General features: G+C 46.9%; 1 protein-coding gene across 2 annotated transcripts in view; it reads right to left on the bottom strand.

Moving 5' to 3' along the window:
• Positions 1-23,310, bottom strand: part of usp19 (ubiquitin specific peptidase 19) — a 104,491-nt gene that overhangs the window by 13,911 nt on the left and 67,270 nt on the right. For both annotated transcript variants that reach the window (XM_084436273.1, XM_084436274.1), the window contains exons 24-25: positions 11,525-11,691; positions 11,233-11,405 (exon numbers count right to left, since the gene is read on the bottom strand). In XM_084436273.1, coding sequence (XP_084292399.1) covers positions 11,233-11,405; positions 11,525-11,691 — 340 coding nt within the window. The remainder of the gene's footprint in view (positions 1-11,232; positions 11,406-11,524; positions 11,692-23,310) is intronic.

Here is a 23,310-nt window from a genome sequence, read left to right as displayed (position 1 = left end):
GCACAGCGAAACTAGAGAGAGAGAAACGTTCTTATGGAATGAATGAATTTATTTTTTAATGAAAGGATGGAAGAGCCGCAAGCCAACTTTTTGGGGGGGGTGGATGGAGGAGCCGCACATTGACGGGCAAAGAGCCGCATGCAGCTCGCGAGCCGCGGGTTGGCCACCCCTGGTCTAGAGTGTATAGTGTTAGTGTTACTGTATCTAGGTGTTATAGTCTAGAGAGTGTATAGTGTTATAGTGTGTTATATAGGTGTTATAGTCTATAGAGAGTGTATAGAGTTAGCGTTATATAGGTGTTATAGTCTAGAAAGAGTGTATAGTGTTAGTGTGTTATATATGTGTTAGTCTAGAGAGTGTATAGTGTTATAGTGTGTTATATAGGTGTTATAGTCCAGAGAGAGAGTGTAACTTTCGCACCACCGCTCGCATTCCAATAGGGGCGCAGTAATACTACTCATTGACCCATTGCTGTAGCTCATCTCGCACATAAGTTGAGCCTACCGTTTTCAAACTCCTTGTTCTCTGTCTGGTTGTTATTTAATTATTACGAACAAAGCCTATCTATTTATAGTTTCTATCTCTGTAACTGTCGCCGGGTCTATATCTGTTAACTGTCTGGACAAGTAGAAGTTTAATACAGTAGGCTAACTGAGTGTTCTCATATGGAACATGGCATCAGGACGAGTAAGATGGCTAACGTAGCTGACCAGAGATGTGTTTGAAATGGTTCACTCACTCCCTATTCCCTATGTAGTGCTACCATGGATGTATTGAGTGCGACTCATAGTGAACTACATAGGGAATGATTTAACAGTTTTGGGACACTACATGGAATGTCATTGTGTAAGATATTCATGACACAAACAAGCAGACGCGCCGATCACTGATGGCAGCAGGTTGAAATATCAGGTAGTATTCAGGTTCCATGTTTAGTTTAATGATAAATCCCATATAAATGGTTGGAATTCTAATGATGTGCAAGTGTGATTTTGTCAACTTTAGTGCTGTCTGCTAATAGCAGGCTGTGAAGCTGCACGATAAGACCGTGATAGCAAGTTAGCTCACGACAGCAGCTTCCATAATATTAACGGTAGCTGTCGGTGGCTAAAAAGCAGATAGCTAACTTTACAACGATGATTCCTGTAGCTATTTTGATTTTGATGCTATTAGTTCAACTTCTGTTTCTCGGGCAGGAACAGAGAGGAACTCGCATTAGCAGCAAAGCAGCTACAGGAATGATCTTAACATTAGCTAACTGCTTTAGCCACTGATAGCTACCGTCTTCTTCACTTCTCCTTCGGTAAAACATGACACCGTTGTATTGTGGTATTGTGGAGGGCTTAGGCAGAAGCAGGAAGAGAAACCCGTCATGGGACCTTAAATCAGAAAAAATATGGAATGGTAGTGAACGGCGTGAGAAGCTATTGTAAGCTAGCAACGTAAACAACTGTACCAGTTAGCTAACAACTATGTGAACTCAAACTCCCTGTTCTCTGTCTGGTTGTAATTTTAACTATAACGAACAAAGCCTATCTATCTATAGTATCTATCTCTGTAAATGTCGTCGGGTCTGTGTCTGTTTACTCATATGGAACAAGGTATCGGGACAAGTAGAGGTTTAATACAGTCGGCTAACTAGCTAGCTAGCAGAGTGTTCTCATATGGAACATGGCATCAGGATGTGTAAGCTAGCTAACGGGGCTGACTAGAGATGTGTTTGAAATGGTTCACTCACTCCCTATTCCCTATGTAGTGTTACCCATAGTGAACTACATAGGGAATAATTGCTTCGGATAGTGAACTACATAGGGAATAATTGCTTCGGATATTCATGGAATGTACACACCAGTTAGCTAGCAACTACGTGGACACAGGCTGATCTAGGCTACTATACGGAATTGGACCTAGGAGTGTTCTCATATGGAACTAGGCTAACACAGTTGTTTCAAGACCAGCAGTAACGTTTGTGGTTTCATTTTTGTCCTTCTCTTGGCTATTCTTGTTGGGGTGAAGTGACCAGCTGTTTCAAATCGCCAGACGAGATGCCCGCTTCTATGACTGGATCTACACAGCAAACAAGCATAACAGTGCGCCATGAAGACCGACGACTTGCTACATTAGGCTACCTCCTGGAATCCCAAGGTCTTTCATATTGAAATTCTCTTGATGGTCTGGGGAGTTAACGCGAGACGTGTTAAGGGAGTGCATCAGTTGTGAGCCTTGTCAGTAGGCTACCAGCCTGCGCTGCGCTCAGCACAAAGTTGGATGAATGGATGGACTTGGAATCCTGGAAAATGTTTATTGCGCTCTAAAATCATGAAAGCATTAATGTAAAAATGCAGCAACAGAAGAAGTCTAGGTGAGATGGTGGTTTAAATGAATGGCAACACGTAGCCTAGAGGAAAACATAAATTGAGACTGGTGATAATGCTGATAATCTACAGTAGGGCCTACCTCTGGCTGAGTTCATGGTTACAACCATTCGTCTCTTACACATGGGCCTATACAATACTTGCACAATCTACTTTGGACGTTAAATCCATCCATCTATCAATCAAACTAGCGAATTCAATCCAACACCTGTGGAATGGCCGGTCATGGCAAAGCACCCGCTAACGCAGGCTACCCCCCTCCCCACGATCCAGGGCTAGGAAACCTGTTCATCCAGTTTATTTAAATATAAAAGAATTTGGGGGGGGGGTTACAATAGTCTAGTCCAGGTTCACTGGCGAGTGGCGAGCTAGTCAGATGGCGCATGCATGTGTGGACATTGTAGGCCTATTCTCTAAAGAAAAAAAGTGGCTACGTTCAACATTCATTGGAGTGGTCCAGTTGGATAGGCTAGTCTAATCTAAATAAATTGAGGACCTGTATTTTCAGTGTTTGCTGGTAGCGAATGCCACAGACAGACAGGGAGGAAATCTATTCGTTTCATTGTTTCATTGTTTGTGCTCTGTATGCACAAGATAGTTAATGTCCGGATATAATTGGCAGTGGGGCGGGAAAAAAACCTATCAAAGGCCAAGATTAGAAGGGATTTGAAGATGTAATTGGTCATTTTAAATGGGCCTACTGTTATAGAATTTACATCTGGCCTCAAGACCTTTCTATTCCAAACACCTTAAACCTTTGTTCTCTCTCTCCTTTTGTAATTCACCACCTCCCCCAACTGTTCACATAGCTGTGCTAACCTACAGAATGGCCTCCAGGAGGCCATACACCTAGAAATCTGTCTACACCAGAATAACCATCCTTTGTCCTTTTGTCTCCAAGAAATTGCCGCCTTTTCCCATGTCACATGTCTGTATTCTTGGCCACGCCTGCCATTTCATATGACGTACAAGGGATTAGCCAATCACATCCTGGAAGCGCCGTACCTGTGTTTTGCTTGAATATAAGGCAGAGCAAGATCAGGAGGCTTCACTTCTTTGGATAAACCACTCATGTTGCGTTGTCCAGGAAGTCATTGCGCTCGTATGTTTTCTCAATAAACCAGACTTAACCTTTTGAGCGAATCTTGGTAAATCCTTTTTGACTAGATCAGTAAAAATCCATTACAGTTGGCGACGGGGATGACGAAATGGGAGGACTGCCTGTTGTGTTGCTTCGGGATTCCAGTAAATGAACTGGTCGACAGACGTGTCGGTCCATAGTGGGCTCGGAAAGTCAATTTTCTCTCTTGCGCCAGAAACCCTGCACACACTGGAACCTACATTGGATATTCAGAGACGCAAACATGGAAGCTACGATCCAGAAGAGGAAATTACATTCGATTGTTCACAACAGGAGTGAATGAACTTTGAAATTATCTTGAAAGAATATCATATTTGTTTAGAAGAGTTACAATGGTTAAAACATGAGTTGATAAATGAGTTTGAAGAGTTATTTCTTTGGGTTTTTCCTCTAAATTGACCAAGAGGTTTTTTTCCCTTTTTACACTGGTAACCATGTCATATTTTTACCTTGTTTCTGTCAAACTTTAAATCAAGGTTTTTGGTGAATGGTTGTCCACTTTTAGACTAGTAATCATGTCATCTTTTTTACCTTGTTTCCTGTCAAATTTCTGAAACAAGGGAGTTTTGGTGCGTGATTTGCACGTGGAAAGAAAATAATCTAATTTTTGTTAAATATTTCACAATTAAGTTCTTTTTTTTACTCTGCGCCACCTAGTGGACAAGAAGAGATTATTTCCTTTCCACATGTATAGCATAGCTGAATGTTTACACTTTGTGTTTGGATTTTTATATTTGATTTTTATGTGCCTGGTCAGGCACAAATGGGGGATTGTTATAGAATTTACATCTGGCCTCAAGACCTTTCTATTCCAAACACCTTAAACCTTTGTTCTCTCTCTCCTTTTATTAATTCACCACCTCCCCCAACTGTTCACATAGCTGTGCTAACCTACAGAATGGCCTCCAGGAGGCCATGCACGTAGAAATCTGTCTACACCAGAATAACCATCCTTTGTCCTTTTGTCTCCAAGAAATTTCCGCCTTTTCCCATGTCACATGTCTGTATTCTTGGCCACGCCTGCCATTTCATATGACGTACAAGGGATTAGCCAATCACATCCTGGAAGCGCCGTACCTGTGTTTTGCTTGAATATAAGGCAGAGCAAGATCAGGAGGCTTCACTTCTTTGGATAAACCACTCATGTTGCGTTGTCCAGGAAGTCATTGCGCTCGTATGTTTTCTCAATAAACCAGACTTAACCTTTTGAGCGAATCTTGGTAAATCCTTTTTGACTAGATCAGTTAAAATCCATTACACTACTTTATCTTTTGATGGCTATTTAAACGGACTGCATCGATCAATGCAATGACTACATGTTTTTCAGTTTTACCCTTTTCATCAATAAAACATCATTTTTACAACCATGTCTCATTGATTGGGAAGGCATTTACAGCTGCCGGTCTATTAGCCTACATTCGGACTCAGAGGAACTGTTTATTGAGAAACAATTGCAGTCTGGGCTATATAAAGAAATACCACAATGCATGTAGTCTAGATATATTACATTATGGTTAGGCTATAGCCTACACTTTATGGTAGACTGCCCTCTCGCTCGCTAAGCAGGCTACATTGTGGCTGTTTTGTTCATCGCAGAAGCCTATAGCCTAGGCTACACATTAAAAAAAATTTTTTTTTATATAGGCCTAGAAGGAATCAGAATATGTGGTAATACAATTTTAGCCTATTTTAATACAATTCAAATTCTGCTTAGAGGGAATTATTTTATTCATTTTTTTTTTATCATGACATTATGACCTGAGCATAATTAATAATTATCTAAGTTAATATAGGCCTATGAGAACGCAGCGCTTTTTACGGTAGGCTAGGCCTATGCGTCTTGTGATTGTACTGTAGCCTAGGCTACAACTTGAGGCTTATTAGGCCCTATTGAATTCCTTTTATAGCCTACTAGGCTACTCATTATTATCGAATTATCTAGTTGATGTATGAATAAAACAATAAGCCGTTTTAATGGCTATGGGCTACTAGTTGTAGCTATACACTAGTTGATGCGCTCTGCTCTTACGCACGGTTGAGGCGGCAGCTCAAATACATTTCGCACATATCCTCTGCACCTTGGCAGTGCAACTGCCACAGACAGCTATGGTGCACTTCATGCATTGGTAGACAGCTCTGTTCTTGTTGCAGCTTGTCTTCACCATGCAGGTATTTTTTGGGGGGTATTCTTCTGTGGACACTGCGAGGGGCGCCGCCGGTGGCTGTTTGGACACCAGAGCGCGCAGCTCTTCAGCCAATTGGAGGATGTCGCGTCTGGGGAGACTGCGTCTCTCCACCAGTCCCCAGCGAGTCTAAGCTCCCCCAATGAATAATACTTATTTATAATAGCCTATATAGCGCGAAACTGTGCATATAATAGGCTGTAGCAAGCGCGAAACTGCACATTCCCTATAGCCGTTCATTGAACGGCCGGCGGCCGGTATAAATAAATAAAAACATACACGATATTTTGTTATTTGAATGATCTTGAATATATATATATTCAAGATCATTCAAATAACAAAATATTGTGTATATTGTGCATGTGAACGCACTCACTGTCAAACCTGCCGCTATCTATGCAAAAGATAGTTAATGTCCGGATATGATTGGCAATGAGTGATCTTTACTCATGGCGACTATGTCAATTTTGTATGGATCCACAAGTCGACCAAGCTTATTTTTTCTTTGTATCGTGCTGAAGCCATATAGTCTACTGCGCTCAGACTTGGCTACATTAGCTGGTGCCCCGTCTTCAAATCTACTTCCGGGGTTTATGAATAGCCTTCCAGTTGAATGCGTTCCAGAAACAAAACGCAAAACCCCCACGTTCACCACATCTTTACTAACAAATATATTTACAATACTGTTATTTTGCGCATTTGACCTAACAGCCACCACGTCTTGACCCGACGTCAGTTACCGAGATAGATAGGCTACTGTAGGCCTAGATATAGGTGTTTGTAATAATTCAATTACATCCAGATGGAGAAAACATGTGTTTGAGAACAAGGTAATAATAACAATTAAACATTATTTGTATAGCACCTTTCATACAGATAAATTCAGCTCAAAGTGCTTTACAACAGAGCATTTAAATTAAAGAATGTGAAATAAAATGATGCTTCATTTGTAGACTATAGGAGAAAAACACTGAGCCCAGCCTGCTAAATCTACTCAAAGACGCCACCTGGCGGTGGTGCATCACTAAAACGAAATAACACCTGTCTGAAATCCCACGAGATTTCCAACGGGATTTCCCTGCCAAATACCGCGAAGGTGAAATGCTGCAGCATGTGACATTTCTAACTTCCCACATCTGTATAGGTGTTATAGTCCAGAGAGAGAGTGTATAGTGTTATAGTGTGTTATATAGGTGTTATAGTCTAGAGAGAGAGTGTAGTGTTATAGTGTGTTATATACGTGTTATAGTCTAGAGTGTATAGTCTTAGTGTGTTATATAGGTGTTATAGTCCAGAGAGAGTGTAGTGTGTTATAGTCCAGAGAGTGTATAGTGTTAGTGTTATATAGGTGTTATAGTCCAGAAAGTGTATAGTGTTATAGTGTGTTATATAGGTGTTATAGTCTATAGAGTGTATAGTGTTATAGTGTGTTATAGTCTAGAGAGTGTATAGTGTTATATTGTGCTATATACAGATGTGGGAACATAAGAATGTAACTTGCTGCAGCATTTCACGTCGCGGTATTTGGCAGGGAAATCCCGTTGGAAATCTCGTGGGATTTCAGATGGGTGTTATTTCGTTTTAGTGATGCACTACCGCCAGGTGGCGTCTTTGAGTAGATTTAGCAGGCTGGGCTCTGTTTTTCTCCTATAGTCTACGAATGAAGCATCATTAAATTTCACATTCTTTAATTTAAATGCTCTGTTGTAAAGCACTTTGAGCTGAAGGTATCTGTATGAAAGGGGCTATACAAATAACGTTTAATTGTTATTATTACCTTGTTCTCAAACACATGTTTTATCCACCTCGATGTAATTTAATTATTACGAACACCTATAATATATCTAGGCCTACAGTAGCCTATCTATCTCGGCAACTGAGGTCGGGTCAAGACGTGGTGGCTGTTTGGTCAAATGCGCAAAATAACAGTATTGTAAATATATTTGTTAGTAAAGATGTGGTGAACGTGAGGGTTTTGCGTTTTGTTTCTGGAACGCATTCAACTGTTAGGCTACTCGTAAACCCCGGAAGTAAATTTGAAGACGGGGCATAATGTAGCCAAGTCTGAGCGCAGTAGGCTATATGGCTTCAGCACGATACAAAGAAAAAATAAGCTTGATCGACTTGTGGATCCATACAAAATTGAAATAGTCGCCATGAGTAAAGATCACTCATTGCCAATCATATCCGGACATTAACTATCTTGTGCATAGCGGCAGGTTTGACAGTGAGACATCAACCGATAATTGTAATAATGCGATTATTGAAATGGTCTTGTGAACGCCTTTATCTGATTTCCAAAATCGGGGTAAGGTCCATAGGACGATTGTGGGTTTTCATTTGCACATAACTATATTTTAATAAAACATTGAAGTCCGCCTGTCAATGACTTTCCCTAAAATTGTGTTCTGTTGCACCCCCTATTGTTAAATTATAAATGAAAAAAACATACACAATATGTTGTTATTTGAATGATCTTGAATATATATATTCAAGATCATTCAAATAACAAAATATCGTGTATGTTTTTATTTATTTATAGCCTACCGGCCGCCAGCTGTTCAATGAACGGCTATAGGGAATGCGCAGTTTCGCGCTGGCTACAGCCTATTATATGAACAGTTTTGCGCTATGTAGGCTATTATAAATAGGCCTAAGTATTATTCATTGGGAATAGCTTGGACTCGCTGGGGACTGGTGGAGAGACGCAGAGCCTCCCCAGACGCGACATCTCCAGTTGGCTGTGTATTTGAGCTGCCGCCTTTACCGTGCGTAAGAGCAGAGCGCATCATATAGCTACAACTAGTAGCCCATAGCCATTAAAACGGCTTATTGTTTTATTCATATATCAACTAGATAATTCGATAATAATGAGTAGCCTATAAAATGAATTCAATAGGGCAAGCCTTAAGTTGTAGCCTAGGCTACAGTACAATCACAAGACGTATAGGCCTAGCCTATCGTAAAAAGCGTTGCGTTCTCATAGGCCTATATTAACTTAGATAATTATTAATTATGCTCAGGTCATAATGTCCGTTGAAAATAATTCCCTCTAAGCAGAATTTGAATTGTATTAAAATAGGAAATGATTCCTTCTAGGTCTATATAAAAAAAAACATTTTTCTAATGTGTAGCCTATAGGCGATGAACAAAACCACAATGTAGCCTGCTTAGCGAGCGAGAGGGCAGTCTACCATAAAGTGTATAACCATAATGTAATATATCTAGACTACATGCATTGTGGTATTTCTTTATATAGCCAATTGTTTCTCAATAAACAGTTATGTCATCCTCTGAGTCCGAATGTAGGCTAATAGACCGGCAGCTCTAAATGCCTTCCCAATCAATGAGACATGGTTGTAAAAATGATGTTTTATTGATGAAAAGGGTAAAACTGAAGAGTCATTGCATTGATCGATGCAGTCCGCTACCAGCAAACACTGAAAATACAGGTCCTCCAGCGAACCTGGACTAGACTATTGTAACCCCCCACCCCCCCAAATTCTTTTATATTCAAATAAACTGGAGGAACCGGTTTCCTAGCCCTGGATCGTGGGAGTAGCCTGCGTTAGCGGGTGCTTTGCCATGACCGGCCATTGAATTTATGTGTTGCCATTCATTTAAACCACCATCTCATCTAGACTACTTCTGTTGCTGCATTTTTACATTTATGCTTTCATGATTTTAGAGCGCAATAAACATTTTTGCAGGATTCCAAAAAGTCCATCCATTCATCCAACTTTGTTCTGAGCGCAGCGCAGGCTGGTAGCCTACTGTCAAGGCTCACGACTGATGCACTCCCTTAACACGTCTCTTCCCAGGCCATCAAGATAATTTCAATATGAAAGACCTTGGGATTCCAGGAGTCAAGGCCGTTTCAGACGGGGAGCGACATTCCGCCTGCGTTCTGCTCGGAGCGGGGGAGGCACGCGTCCTGCGCGCAGCGGGGCAAGCTGACTACAATTCAGCTCTTGTCGCGGGCGGGCGTGTGCAGCATAGTTCCATATGAGAACACTCCTCGGTCCAATTCCGTATAGTAGATCAGCCTGTGTAGCCTACTTTCAACGAATGTATTATTAGACATAATATCATAATAATATATAAAGCCTTCAACGACCTCCTGCTGCCTGCCTGATGGTCTCAGGGCTAAAGAGACCGCGCGATCATTCCTCTAGCTGCTTTGCTGCTAATGCGAGTTCGTCTCCGTTCCTGCCCGAGAAACAGAAGTTGAACTTATAGCATCAAAATAGCTACAGGAATCAACGTTGTAAAGTTATCTATCTGCTTTTTAGCCACCGACAGCTACCGTTAATATTATGGAAGCTGCTGTCGTGAGCTAACGTGCTATCACGGTCTCATCGTGCAGCTTCACAGCCTGCTATTAGCAGACAGCATTAAGTTGACAAAATCACACTTGCACATCATTAGAATTCCAACCATTTATATGGGATTTATCATTCAACTAAACATGGAACCTGAATAGCCTAGGCTACTACCTGATATTTCAACCTGCTGCCATCAGTGATCGGCGCGTCTGCTTGTTTGAGTCATGAATATCTTACGCAGTTACATTCCATGTGTCCCAAAACTGTTAAATCATTCCCCATGTAGTTCACTATGAGTCGCACTCAATACATCCATGGTAATAGGGAGGGAGTGAGTGAACCATTTCAAACACATCTCTGGTCATCTCCGTTAGCCATCTTACTCGTCCTGATGCCATGTTCCATATGAGAACACTCAGCCTAATGTATTAAACTTCTACTTGTCCCGACAGTTAACAGATATAGACCCGGCGACAGTTACAGAGATAGAAACTATAAATAGATAGGCTTTGTTCGTAATAATTAAATTACAACCAGACAGACAACAAGGAGTTTGAGAACGGTAGGCTAATCTAATGTGCGAGCCAGCAATGGGTCAATGAGTGGTATTACTGCGCCCCTATGGGCAGGCGAGCGGTGGTGCGGAATGACGTAAAGCGCCTGTTAGAATACCGCGGGTCAAGTTACATTCTTATGTTCCCACATCTGTAGGTGTTATAGTCCAGAGAGAGTGTATATTGTTATAGTGTGTTATATAGGTGTTATAGTCCAGAGAGAGAGTGTATAGTGCTATAGTGTGTTATATAGGTGTTATAGTCCATAGTGTATAGTGTTATATAGGTGTTAGTCTAGAGGGTGTATAGTGTTATATAGGTATTATAGTCTATAGAGAGTGTATAGTGTTATCTAGGTGTTATAGTCCAGAGAGTGTATAGTGTTATAGTGTGTTATATAGGTGTTATAGTCTAGAGAGTGTATAGTGATAGTGTGTTATATAGGTGTTATAGTCTATAGAGAGTGTATAGTGTTATAGTGTGTTATATAGGTGTTATAGTCCAGAGAGAGTGTATAGTGTTATAGTGTGTTATATAGGTGTTATAGTCTAGAGTGTATAGTGTTATAGTGTGTTATATAGGTGTTATAGTCTAGAGAGCGTATAGTGTTATAGTGTGTTATATAGGTGTTATAGTCCAGAGAGATGCCCCCACCTGGCTGGCAGTGGCTCCGGCAGAGGGGGGCTCGGGCCCTAGCGGTCCCAGCGGGCGGGGCGGGCGCTCCACGGGGGAGTTGCGGCGGCGGTAGAAGAGGACATAGGCGTAGCGGGTGACCACCTGACTCTCCTCCACCGTGGTCACCGTGCTGTCATCAAAAAGCCTCCACCCTGGGGGGGGGGGGGAGACACAGGTTTAACCACCCAGGAAATAAAACAACAAGCTGTAATAATGACCATACCCCCAAGTTGTTTGTTGTTGTTGTGGCGTGTGTGTGGCGCTGTCTCACCGACGTCGCTGCGCTGGCTGTTCTTGTCGCTGGGCAGGCGGGCGTAGGCGGTGTAGTGGCCTCCGATCATCCCGCCGTAGTGGTTGATGACGGCGTACAGGTCGTAGATGGGAGGCTGCTGCAGCTCCTCCTTCTGACCAATACAGAACTTACTGAGGTCCAGGTTCCTGAGGAGAACACCACCTGCTGTTAGAACTTACTGAGGTCCAGGTTCCTGAGGAGAACACCAGTATGGTGTGTGTGTGTGGTTGGTTGGGAATTTCTGGTACAGTGTTAGATTGGTTTGAATCCTACTTAAAGGACAGGGATTATTTTGTGTCTATAGGCAATTACAAATCTGAGCTGACAAAAATGACCTGTGGAGTTCCCCAAGGCTCCATCCTGGGGCCTCTTCTGTTCAACATTTACATGCTCCCACTAACTCAAATTATGGAAAACAACAAAATATGTTACCATAGCTATGCAGATGACACACAAATTTATATCACTATATCACCCGGAGACTATAATCCCATACAAGCGCTGAGTAAGTGCATTCAACAAATCAATGATTGGATGTGCCAGAACTTTCTCCAACTAAAAGAAGAGCCAAAGAAGAACAATTAAAAGTCAGTGCTCATCTTCAATCAGTAATGCTAAAAACCACAAACGAAGCCAGAAATCTTGGTGTAGTCATGGACTCAGACCTGAATTTCAACAGCCACATTAAGTCAATTACAAAGTCAGCCTACTATCACCTGAAGAATATATCAAGGATCAAAGGATTTATGTCCCAGAAGGATTTGGAAAAACTTGTCCATGCGTTTATCTTCAGTAGACTCGACTACTGTAACGGCATGTATACAGGTCTCTCTAAAAAATCGATCAGACAGCTGCAGCTGATTCAGAACGCTGCTGCTCGAGTCCTCACTAAGACTAAGAAAGTGGAGCATATCACACCAGTACTAAGGTCTTTACACTGGCTTCCTGTCTGTCAAAGAATTGACTTTAAAATACTGCTGTTGGTTTATAAAGCACTGAATGGTCTAGGGCCAAAATATATTTCTGATCTGCTCATATGCTATGAACCATCCAGACCCCTCAGGTCGTCTGGCACAGGTCTGCTTTCTGTCCCCAGAGTTAAAACAAAACATGGAGAAGCAGCATTCAGTTTTTATGCTCCATATCTGGAACAAACTTCCAGAAAACTGCAGGTCTGCTGCAACTCTTGGTTCTTTTAAAACAAGCCTGAAGACTTTTCTTTTTGCCACTGCTTTCTAAGAGGAGCTATGTTTATCAGTATACTGCACTGTAACTTTTATTCCTGTATTCTATTTGTCCTGCTTTTTGTTTAAATGTCTATAATGACTTGCTTTTTGTTTTAATGCTTTTAATTTGTCCTGCCTTTTGTTTTAAATGTCTTTAATGTCTTGCTTTTTGTTTTAATGCTTTTAATGTCTCATGTAAAGCACCTTGAATTGCCCTGTGGCTGAAATGTGCTATATAAATAAACTTGCCTTGCCTTGCCTTGCCTTGTGTGTGCGTGCGTGCGTGCACACATGTTGCCCTTCGGTTCTGGGAGAAGTGGGGGAAAGGTCACTACTATAAATTAGAATGATTTAATGGAGTGAAGTGAGACAAATGAAGTGATTTAGTAGTGATTTATAATGCTTATGTGCCCAGCTAACAGTGTGATTTTAATATTGATTTGTAATACTATGTGAATGGTTAGAAGTGAGGCTTAGACACAAATCATGGTAGAATTTGTATTTTACTACTTTGTAACCCTAAAGTAGTAAAAACCCCTAAAGTAGGGACCAGCCTGAGCTTGCCTGTTCAAGATCAAGAACACCCTCAGTTCGCATAACGCACAATGTAACACTCCAGAGAAGGCAGCTACTTTTGTCAGCTCGCTGAGCTCTTGAGCTCAGCTATGGGTGCACTATTTTTGTTGACGTTTGGGATAGAGATGCCTTTAAGCTAAACAAGATAATTATTATTAAGTCTTACTTTTCTTTTGTTATGATAAATGGGACATATGGTATTTTAAGTTGATGTGTTATTAAGGCGAGCTACAGCTCAGGGATAGACTGCACAACAAGTGTGCTACTTGGCTAAGCTAATGCTAGCTGTTTTTTGTGTGTTGGCTGTAAACCGACACACCAAGAAGAGGGAATCCTTTTTGTCGCTCCCTTCCTCCCTTCCTCCGTCCCTGTTGGCGTTGTGGACCTGCAGTTCTATGGTGCTACCACAAGAGGCAGTGGTCCCAGAACATCAAAAGAAAAAGACTCCACAGATTTCCCAGGTCAGTGGTGGCTGAGTGGATAGTGTGCTGCCTATCACCGCAAAGGTTGTGAGTTCAATCCTTGGTGTGGACATACCAAGGTAACAGGACATATTTTGTCACTGGATGTTGTAGAAGTTATGTAACGAGTGTGGGTCATATTTGTTAATTTTGGACCCTTTTACAGCCTAGTCAGCACAAGTATGCGTGCGCATTCTTGAAACAGTAGTAGAGGAAGACAGACGAAATCGACATTATTAAGCGTACGGACTGGACTGAAGACATCATCAAAAATGCCCGCGTTTGCGGTGCCCACTTTATATCAGGTAAGTTATTTTGACTACCTGGTTTCACTGGAATGTCTGGTTGAAATGTAGCCCTTCTCAGTCCCGTTGTCGCATTCCGCTCGCTCATGCCAGACAACAATCCTTTGCTGGTCCATTCACTTTGCCGTCAAAATAAATCGGTGTCGGCCTAGTTAGGAGAGGCGCTCATATTTAGATAAAGTCAGATAAACATGAAACTTCACTTACCTAAGCAAAAGTGTCTATTTTAACAAAGGCTGGGTTGAAGCTTCAAAGCACTGCCACCACCACAGAAGACTACCTCGGAAAAATAATTTCACTCGGACAGAACGCGTCTACATAAGTTATTTATTGGTAGCGCCGAGGCTTCAAAACCCAGCATGTGTTAATATAGACCCGTTTGCTTAGGTAAGTGAAGTTTCATGTTTATCTGATACTTAAATGTAAATATGAGCGCCTCTCCTAACTAGGCCGACACCGATTTATTTTGACGGAAAAGTGAATGGACCAGCAAAGGACTGTTGTCTGGCATGAGCGAGCGGAATGCGACAACGGGACTGAGAAGGGCTAGTTGAAATGTAGAGTAATATCCGAAGTAAACAGTAACCCATAACCTGGCTGCACGCTAAGCTAAAGCTAAGTTCAGGAAATGAAGCCCAATGATAGCTAGCTAACGTTAGCTAGTGCTAGCTAACACGCTAGCTAGTTCTATTTCGTGGAGCTCCGCCCCACAGGGCTAGCTCCTATTGGCTAGCGAAACCCAGCTAGCTACATTGACTGAAGAAAAAAACATACACGCACCTGTGTCCAACCAGGTCCGGTGCACCACTGTATAAGCGGGCTACGCCCGCACATCTGCTCCTTCGAAATTTTCAGCTCGCATTGCTACTGGAGAAGATCAGAAGATGTCTACTCAGCGGACCCAAGCGGACCTGGCGGCGTCCCTAGATGACCCCCTGCCGGTGCCGATGGATCCGCCGGATCGTTTCTGTGTCTGCGGCTCCCGCTACAGCGACGTGGGACACCACCTCTGCTTCCGCTGTCTGGGGCCGCAGCACGCCAGAGCGGGTCTGGCTCCGTCCCCCGCCTGCGAGATCTGCGCCCTCCTGGACCCCATGGAGAGGATGCTCCGGGCGCATTTCTTCGCTCCGCCGCCGCTGGAGACTGAAGGTCTGGTCCAGCTGGTCGGCGAGGACATCGGCGCGCCCCCGCAACAACCGGCGGCCCCGATTACCTCCCTCGCGCCTACGGATGATGAGGATGAGCTCTCCGGGGAAGACGAGGTTCTCTCTGCGTCGGAAGCCACTACGGCTAGTGGCGCCTCCTTCCCGGGGCGGGGTTCCTTCGATCGCGACCTGCCCCGGCTGCTGGAGAGAGCCGCGCATCACCTCGGTATCTCCGTCCCGGAGGTTGCTGCGACTACGGGGCTCCCACTGTGGAGCTCCGTCTGCTACGGGCGTCCCTCTCAGCCTGCTCCTCGTCTCCTGCCGGCTATGCCTGACCTGGAGGCGTTCGTCGAGGCTGAATGGGAGCGGCCGTTGGCCATCAGAGGTCCGCTTCGCCAGTTCAGCAGAGCTACGAGGGTAACCGGCTGGACTGACGTAGCAGCTATCGGCTCTCCTCCTCTGGAACCCGACATTGCAGCGGTCCTGGTGCCTGGTTCCTCCGCCTGGGGCTCGGCCAGGAAGCCTCTCATGCCGGACGTCAAAGACAAGACAACCCTGTCCTTGGCCGACAAAGGTTTTTCTCTGGCCGCGCAGGCCGTGGCTGCCTCCTCCTCCATTGCTATGCTGGCCATTTACATCGGCCAGCTAGCTACGGAGCAAACCCCCCCCTCTATGGATGAAGACAGGAGAGCGGAGATGGCCGAAGCCGCCGGAGCCGTGGCTCAGCTTGTGAGAATCTCCGCCTCCTGTCTGGGTGGAGTGATGGCCACGTCGGTGGTGCAGCAGCGCCACCTATGGCTCTCCCTGACTCGTCTGCACGAGGAAAGCAAGAGTGTCCTCCTCAACTCACCGGTCAGTAGGGAGGGGTTGTTTGGGGCTGCTGTGTCTAACATCCTGGAGCAGTGTCGCAGCCAGGAGCAGGATCGGCTCCTCCTCGCTCGCCACCTCGCTGCTCCGGGGGAGCGCAGTGTGCCGGCACGTCCGCGTGCTCCGGCTGATGCTGCCGCGACTGGGAGCAAGCGCCGGCGGACACACAAGACTAAACAACCTGCCACGGGGTCCCGCCCCGCTACGGCCCATGGACCGGCTCGCCCGGGCTCCTGGACTGCGCACGCGGCTCCTCCCCCGCGACCTCCCCCTGCCTACCCCGCCCAGGGTGCCGGGACCGGTCCGGCGTCTTCAAGCGCGCCCACCGCTCCGCCTCCGGCTTGGGGTAGGAAGAGGCGCACCTATTGACGGTGCGTGGTGATGCGTGACTGTGTTGTGCCCACACCACGCTCTGTTAAGAGCGGCGGTGAGCAAGTTTCCCTGTTCAATAAAACAAACACGATGCAACGTTATCAAGCTGGTTGTAATGTGCAGTCCGCATCTCCTCCCTTTTCAACTACTGTAATGTTCTCGGCTAGAGCCGCTGGGTCTTCTGTGAAAGAGTCAGAATTGACCACGGCAGGTCTCGCCGCAGCTGGGAGACCGGCTCGAGCCGCGGAGTCTTTTCCTGCTAAAGCAGACGTGACTCACGCGGGGCTCGCCGGCTCAGCTGATGTGATGTATTCGGCTAGAGCCACCGGGTCTTCCGTGAAAAAGTCGGAATTGACCATGGCAGGTCTCGCCGCAGCTGAAAAACCGACTCGAGCCGCGGAGTTTTTTCCTGCAAAGAGAGCAGACGTGACGCGCGCAGCTCTCGCCGGTTCAGCGAATGTAATATATTCGGCTAGAGCCGCCGGGTCCTCTGTGAGAAAGTCAGATTTGACCACGGCAGGTCTCGCCGCCCCTGTTCTAAACAGACCGGTTGGGTTTTTAACAGAGGGGATGTGTGCGCCCAGGCCAAGTGCTATGGCTGTACTGCCCTGTTCGGAGTTTTCTCGGGACCGACCGCTGGCGGGGTTTAGCGGCGAAAAAGATGCGCTAGACCCCCAGGCGGCGTTCGTTCATTCGGGCCGAGCGTTCGAGCCTCTCCCTGTGTGTTCGACAGGTAGAGAGTTTTCACGCTCACCGGTCAGTGAGAATACTTCCGTGTTTACTGCCTCGGCTGGCTATTTAACACTGCCCGCCTCTCATGTCCCGTCTAGTCGGTCTGCGAAAGACGGCACCTTGCCAGATCATGCAAATGAGAAGGCGGGGCTTCCCGCATTGCAACACTCCGCCGTTTTCTCTCAATGGGATGAGCGACGGCGGCTTGTTAGCAATGCGGACGGTGTCGGGTCACTTCCTCTTTTTGTGAATGAAGTGCTTCTTGACAGGAATGCCATTCATTCTCGCGCTGTTCAGGGACATGGAACTCCCAATGGGGATTTTTCATCTCCCTTTCGAGGGTGGCCCGCCTTGGGCCAGGACAGCAGAGTTTCTCAGCTGTCCGGTGGCGGTCAGGGCCAAATTGAACTATGGCAGGTTCCTCGATCTGTTCCCGCGATCTCCGGCACAACCTCTTTCCAACCGCTTCACAGTCTGGCAGGAGAGATGTCTCCTGGACAGCTGGTTGCAGCGTGTTCTACGGGAAGGGTATCTCATTCAGTTTTGTTGCCCCCCACCGCCCTTCATGGGCGTGGTGGAGACAGTGATACCGCGTCCCGCTCAGGCTGCCGCTCTGTCAGCAGAGATTGCAGAACTGATGGCGAAGGGAGCGGTAACTGTGGTCCCGTCAGGCCAGAGGGACGAGGGATTTTATTCCCGCTACTTCCTCGTGCCGAAGAAGACGGGGGGCGTGAGGCCAATTTTGGACCTCCGCCTTTTCAACAAAACGGTGGCGAATCTGAAGTTCCATATGCTTACGGTGCGACAAATGCTGGAGGCATTCCTTCCCGGCGATTTTTGCACCAGCATAGACCTCAAGGACGCTTACTTCCACATACCGATAGCTCATCGGCATCGGAAGTTTTTGCGTTTCGCCTACCTGGGTGTGGCGTACGAATATACCAGACTCCCGTTTGGATATGCGCTCGCCCCCAGAACCTTCTCCAATTGTGTGGAGGCGGCGTTGAGGCCACTGCGCCGGCAGGGCATCAGGATCCTGGCGTACCTGGACGACCTGCTGGTACTGGCTCCGTCGCCTTTGTTGGCTCTGATGCATACCGCCACGGTGGTGCGGCATCTCACCGACCTGGGGTTTGCAATCAACTGGGAGAAGAGTGCTCTGTGGCCGGCCCGTCAGATTGTTTACCTAGGTATCAATCTGGACACGAGCGCCATGAGAGCACGGCTATCCGATTCAAGGAGGGAAACACTGGAGAAGAGTCTCAGTGTTTGCCGTCCTTCTCGGAAGATCGCGGTTCTGTCGATCATGCGCCTTCTGGGTCTCATGGCAGCCGCCCATGTGGTAGTGTCACTGGGCCTTCTTCACATGAGGTGCGTGCAGAGATGGTTCGCGCGGCTTCGTCTGGACCCTGTGAGGCACAGACGGCGCCTTGTGCGGATGCCAGGGTCGTTGTCAGCAGACCTCGACTATTGGAGGGACCGGCGCGTAATAGCGCACGGTGTTCCAATAGGCAGGGTGTCGGCTCACGTCGCTGTCTTCACAGACGCGTCTCTAAGCGGCTGGGGTGGTACATGTCTGTCCCAGGCCGTAGGTGGTTTGTGGGCCGTCGGAGAACGGCGCCACATCAACCTCCTGGAGTTGGAGACGGTGCTACTGACATTGCGCCACTTTGTACACCTGGTACAGGGGCGCGATGTGCTGGTGCGGTCAGACAACCAGACCACAGTAGCTTACATCAACCGACAAGGGGGAGTCCGCTCGCCAGCGCTTCACCGTCTGGCGGTAACGCTGTGGCGATGGGCTCATGTCAATCTCCGGTCACTGACAGCGCGGCACATTGCCGGCCGTCTGAACGTCGGGGCGGACCTGATGTCTCGGGGCGGGCCTCACCCGGACGAGTGGAGCCTACATCCTCAGGTAGTGGCTCAGCTCTGGACCCGGTTCGGCAGAGCAGGGGTGGATCTCTTTGCTTCGAGAGAGAACGCGAAGTGTCCCCTCTGGTTCTCTCTGAGACAGCAGGACCAGCCTCCGCTGGGCGTGGATGCGTTCGCGCATGCCCCCTGGCCGGGGGCGCTGCTGTATGCTTTCCCGCCGATGGGGCTGATTTTACCATTGTTGGCCAGGGTGCGGTCAGAGGGTGCATCAGTGATACTGATAGCGCCGGACCGCCACTGGGCGAGATGGTATGCAGAAGTGATGGCCATGACTACTGTAGAACCGTGGCACATCCCTCATTGGCCGAACGCTCTGTCCCAGGCGGAGGGCTCAATTTGCGCACCTCCAGTCTTGGGACGGCCGCTGGTGGCCTGGCTCTTGAACGGCGGAGATTGTCTGATAGGGGACTCTCTCCGGCCGTGATCTGTACAATTCAGAGCGCGCGCGCGGCTTCCACTGCCTTGGTTTACTCTGGCAAATGGGCTGCTTTTGCGCGTTGGTGTGAGGAAAGGGACTTCGCTCCCGAGTCATGCTCGGTCGAGGCGATTTTGGAATTCCTTCAGCACCTGATGGGTCATGGTGGCGGTTTGGCAGCATCCACTATCAAGGTGTATGCGTGTGCTATTTCCGCATGCCATGAGGGGTTCGCCAAAACTACGGTTTTCGGGCATCCCCTGGTTAAACGCTTCCTGGCCGGCACGCGCCGTCTTCGCCCTGTGCGTAAGGCTGCGGCGCCGCCTTGGGATTTGCTCTTGGTTCTGGATGCGCTATGTAAAGCGCCGTTCGAACCAATGGAGCGGATATCTCTCAAGTGGCTGTCGATTAAGACCGCGCTGCTCCTTGCTCTGACGTCGGGCAAGCGGGTCAGTGATCTGAGGGCGTTGACAGTTTTTCTCATCACGGGTGATGGGAGCAAAGCTGTATTGCGCACGGATCCATCTTTCGTTCCGAAGGTGGTCCGGGGCGCCTATAGGGCACGGGATTTGGAGCTGGGAGCCTTCTATCCTCCACCTCATGCGAGCGAGGAAGAGGCCCGCCTGCATTTGTTGTGTCCTGTGCGTGCGTTGATGTGTTACGTCCAGCGCACGGCTGCGGTCCGCACCACCCCCCAGTTGTTGGTTTGCCACGGCCCAGGGAAGGTGGGTTCTCCGTTGTCGAAACAGCGTCTCTCCCAATTGGATCTGTGAGGGCATCGCCCAGTCTTACGTGACTGCGGGTCGTCCTCTGCCTGGTGCTGTTCGGGCACACTCCACAAGGGGTGTGGCCACGTCAGTTGCCCTGTTCAATGGTGTGTCAGTGGAGGACATCTGTGCGGCGGCGACTTGGTCGTCCCCGTCTCCTTTTGTCCGTTATTACCTTTTATCCATGTCCTCTGTCTCTGTGGCGTCATCTGTGCTAAACACAGCCGCCGGTGCGAGCCAGCGTTAGACAGGATTTTTCATGTAGGTGTTCGGCTCGAGTCGCCGGGTCTTCTGTGAAAGAGTCAGAATTGACCATGGCAGGTCTCGCCGCTACTGGAGAACCGGTTTGAGCCGCGGGGTCTTTTCCTGCTAGGAAAGCAGACGTGACTCACTCAGGTCTCACCGGTTCGGCTAAGGTAGGAGCGGGCCCGTCTAGTGACGTTCCGTTCCTGTTTATGTGTGAGGCTGGGACGGGCTTGTTACGGAGTAACCGCTTTGGTCCAGCTCTCGCCCCACGTACCTCTCCTTGCCCTCGGCTGTGATAGACTGAGTGTGGCGGGGTGGGGCCAGTGCTTGGGTCGGATCAACTGTTAGTATGGTCTCGCCTTGGAGCCCTGGCTTGTGTCCTGACTGGTTCCCTTACTGGGGCCAGCAAGAGTGTATGGTGCGGTCGTGTAGCTCCGCTTATGCCAATAGGAGCTAGCCCTGTGGGGCGGAGCTCCACGAAATAGAACGATGGTTACGTATTGTAACCCTAGTTCTATGAGTGGAGCGGAGCCCCACAGGGAACAGACTTGCTGACCCCGCAGTCTGCTCGCTGAAAATTTCGGTTAGGAGCAGATGTGCGGGCGTAGCCCGCTTATACAGTGGTGCACCGGACCTGGTTGGACACAGGTGCGTGTATGTTTTTTTCTTCAGTCAATGTAGCTAGCTGGGTTTCGCTAGCCAATAGGAGCTAGCCCTGTGGGGCTCCGCTCCACTCATAGAACTAGGGTTACAATACGTAACCATCGTACTAACACGCTAACTACCTAACTCAAGGCCCGAGGAGTTGGAGATACTGTGCACGTTCTCTCAAAGTGCTTTAGCTAAGGTTAGCTACTACAAGCTAGCTAGTCCTTGTGACCAACACTTGCCTCACAACGTACGCAGCTAAACTATTCACACAGCAAGCAACGTCAGCTGACTGGGACTGTCTCGTGAGTAGAATAGCCAGTGTTGTGAAATACATTTAACAACTGGTCAGTTGATATGTTGCACAGCAATCGAGCAGGACAATATCATTAGGGCTAGGTTAGGTAGCGAGCAAAGTCAGCTTGCCCAGCTGGTATGGTTATAGGCTCATTCCTATGGGATAGCTTAGTAGTTTGTGATTTAGCAATGGGTTGACTAATCACTAGATCAATATTTTCAGTTGGGGATAGGACTACAACACCACCTGTGCTGTGGCACCAGGAATCTGGACCACTGTTTTTATTCACCACCATATCATGTTGAGATGTGAGAACATAAGAATGTAACTTGACCCGCGGTATTCTAACAGGCGCTTTACGGCATTCCGCACCACCGCTCGCACGCCCATAGGGGCGCAGTAATACTACTTATTGACCCATTGCTGTAGCTCATCTCGCACATTAGATGAGCCTACCTTGTTCTCAAACTCCTTGTTCTTTGTCTGGTTGTAATTTAATTATTACGAACAAAGCCTATCTATCTATAGTTTCTATCTCTGTAACTGTCGCCGGGTCTATATCTGTAAACTCCTGTGTTGGGACAAGTAGAAGTTTAATACAGTAGGCTAACTGAGTGTTCTCATATGGAACATGGCATCAAGACGAGTAAGATGGCTAACGGAGCTGACCAGAGATGTGTTTGAAATGGTTCACTCACTCCCTATTCCCTATGTAGGGCTACTCATAGTGAACTACATAGGGAATGATTTAACAGTTTTGGGACACTACATGGAATGTCATTGCGTAGGATATTCATGACGCAAACAAGCAGACGCGCCGATCACTGATGGCAGCAGGTTGAAATATCAGGTAGTATTCAGGTTCCATGTTTAGTTGAATGATAAATCCCATATAAATGGTTGGAATTCTAATGATGTGCAAGTGTGATTTTGTCAACTTTAGTGCTGTCTGCTAATAGCAGGCTGTGAAGCTGCACGATAAGACCGTGATAGCAAGTTAGCTCACGACAGCATCTTCCATAATATTTACGGTAGCTGTCGGTGGCTAAAAAGCAGATAGCTAACTTTACAACGATGATTCCTGTAGCTATTTTGATTTTGATGCTATTAGTTCAACTTCTGTTTCTCGGGCAGGAACGGAGACGAGCTCGCATTAGCAGCAAAGCAGCTATAGGAATGATCTTAACATTAGCTAACTGCTTTAGCCACTGATAGCTACTGTCTTCTTCACTTCTCCTACGGTAAAACATGACACCGTTGTATTGTGGTATTGTGGAGTGCTTAGGCAGAAGCAGGAAGAGAAACCCGTCATGGGACCTTAAATAAGAAAAAATATGGAATGGTAGTGAATGGCGTGAGAAGCTATTGTAAGCTACACTGCAACGTAAACAACCACCATTCACGTAACACAGGGGACAGACGTCAGGGGTCAGCTAGCTAGCTTACTACTGTACCTGTTAGCTAACAACTATGTGAACTCAAACTCCTTGTTCTCTGTCTGGTTGTAATTTTAATTATTACGAACAAAGCCTATCTATCTATAGTAGGCCTATCTATCTCTGTAACTGTCGTCGGGTCTGTATCTGTTAACTCATATGGAACAAGGTATCGGGACAAGTAGAGGTTTTAATACAGTAGGCTAACTAGCTAGCTAGCCGAGTGTTCTCATGGAACATGGCATCAGGATGAGTAAGCTAGCTAACCGGGCTGACTAGAGATGTGTTTGAAATGGTTCACTCACTCCCTATTCCCTAAGTAGTGTTACCCATATA

Source organism: Borostomias antarcticus, assembly GCF_949987555.1.
Source record: "Borostomias antarcticus genome assembly, chromosome: 3".
Lineage (NCBI taxonomy): Eukaryota > Metazoa > Chordata > Actinopteri > Stomiiformes > Stomiidae > Borostomias > Borostomias antarcticus.
Note: the sequence above shows the minus strand (reverse complement) of the source record. Positions and strands in the feature narration are given on the sequence as shown.